This window comes from Neophocaena asiaeorientalis, unplaced genomic scaffold, assembly GCF_003031525.2.
Source record: "Neophocaena asiaeorientalis asiaeorientalis breed wild unplaced genomic scaffold, Neophocaena_asiaeorientalis_V1.1 scaffold427, whole genome shotgun sequence".
Classification (NCBI taxonomy): domain Eukaryota; kingdom Metazoa; phylum Chordata; class Mammalia; order Artiodactyla; family Phocoenidae; genus Neophocaena; species Neophocaena asiaeorientalis.
In genome coordinates, this window is record NW_020172280.1 from 5,547,602 (window position 1) to 5,549,142 (window position 1,541).

The 1,541-nt window shown below is 64.9% G+C and overlaps 1 protein-coding gene across 4 annotated transcripts in view; it reads right to left on the minus strand.

Annotated features, from left to right (window-relative positions):
- NUP153 (nucleoporin 153) overlaps window positions 1-1,258 on the minus strand; it is a 74,337-nt gene extending 73,079 nt beyond the window's left edge. For all 4 annotated transcript variants that reach the window (XM_024764262.1, XM_024764259.1, XM_024764276.1 and 1 more), the window contains exon 1: window positions 655-1,258. In XM_024764262.1, the coding sequence (XP_024620030.1) occupies window positions 655-765 (111 nt within the window). In that variant the 5' untranslated portion in view covers window positions 766-1,258. The remainder of the gene's footprint in view (window positions 1-654) is intronic.
- Between the last annotated feature and the right edge of the window lie 283 nt (window positions 1,259-1,541).

The following is a 1,541-nucleotide window of genomic DNA, read 5'->3' on the forward strand; positions in this document are numbered from 1 at the left end:
GTAAGTGGGGAGAGGGACTTTCAAAATGCCCCAGTGCTACTAACTATAAACCGGTTAAGAAACAAACAAACAAAACAAAATCGAAGCCAGTCCTCTCAGATCGGGGAGGGACACCGGGAGATGGAGAATTAATTAATCGCGTTGTAAGTTATTTCACTTTCCGCGCTAACAACGCCCCCGACAACCCCCGGGTGCCCCGGAGGCAGATTCCTCCGGGCAGCCCCCTCCCCACACACGCTAAGACGCGGGAGACTAGCAAACAGCAGGCGTAGGGGCCTCCAGCCACATCTTTTTCCTTCTCCCTCGAGAGGACGTGAGTAATACCCCCAAACCCCCAATCCCCGCCAGCAAACGGAAGAATTCTAGGCCCAGCGTGGCCTAGGACTTCTGTTCCCGCCCTGCGCTGGTCGGGGGAAAGCCCCAGGCGGAGAGGGCTGGGGAGAGGCGGCCGAACCACACGTGTGCGCCGCAGGATTGGCCCGTCTCAGCCCACTTCCCGTCGCCGCCCCAGCGGCCAGAGCTCCCGCCGCCTCCCTCGGGCCTCCGCTCAGGCCCTCCCGTCCGCTCCACGTGGGGCGCCGGGGCCCCTCGCCGCCCGTCCACTCCCGCCCAGTTCCCGACCCGCTAGGCCCCCACGGCGCCGGGGTCCCGTACCTGGTGCTGTTGTCGCCCCTGCTGGTAAGGTTTAATTGGCCCCTGATGGCAACGCCGAGTCCGGATCTTGCCGCCACCGCCCCCTCCTATGCCTCCAGCTCCCGAGGCCATGGCGTGAGCCTCCGCGGCTTCCCCCTCCGGGGCGGGAGAGGCAGAGACGGCCTTAGAGCCCCCCCCGCCCGGCCCCAGCCCAAAAGTACGCACGCGCTGCCCACACAGCGGGGCACAGGCACACCAGGAATCGCGGGGCTGCGAGCAGGAGCGGAGAGAGAACGCGCGCTGGCGGCAGGGAAGGGGGTGGCGGCGACAGAGGCCGAGTAGCTGGCTCCGGTCCGGCAGCCTCCCGCGGACCCCAGCCTCTGTGTATGTCACCGTCTCTGTGTAGATTCCCCCGCAGAGGACAGTGCGGGCGGCTCCGGGCGCTGCTTAGGCCTAACTCAACCGCCGGCTGCTGGAGATTCTTCTTCCGTCGCCCTAGCCGTAGCTGCCGCAGTTGAAGCCGCCGGCGCCGCCCGCCTACCCCTCCCCTTTGCGCACAGCGCCCGCCCAGCCGTCGTCGTCTTCCCTGCAGTCGCCGTTGTTGCGTCTATTGCCGCTGCTAAGGCCGCCGCTGCAGTCGTGAGCCAGAAGGTCGTCACTTGTTAGTGCCCGACGAGTTTGCATAATCACGCTGCGACCGGGTGATAGGCAAGGAGGAAGGAAGGGCGGGTCGAGCCCGCGCTCTCGGCTGCGCGGGCCTCTGGGAAACGTAGTTCAGCAGAAGAAGACGAATTCTCAGGACGCGGAAGATGGGCGGTTCGCCGCAGAGGCACAAAGCCAGGGGTTCCGTTCGCTTTATTGCTCTTCACTGCAAACGTAGACTTCGAAAGAGGCGTTTAGCACAAAAA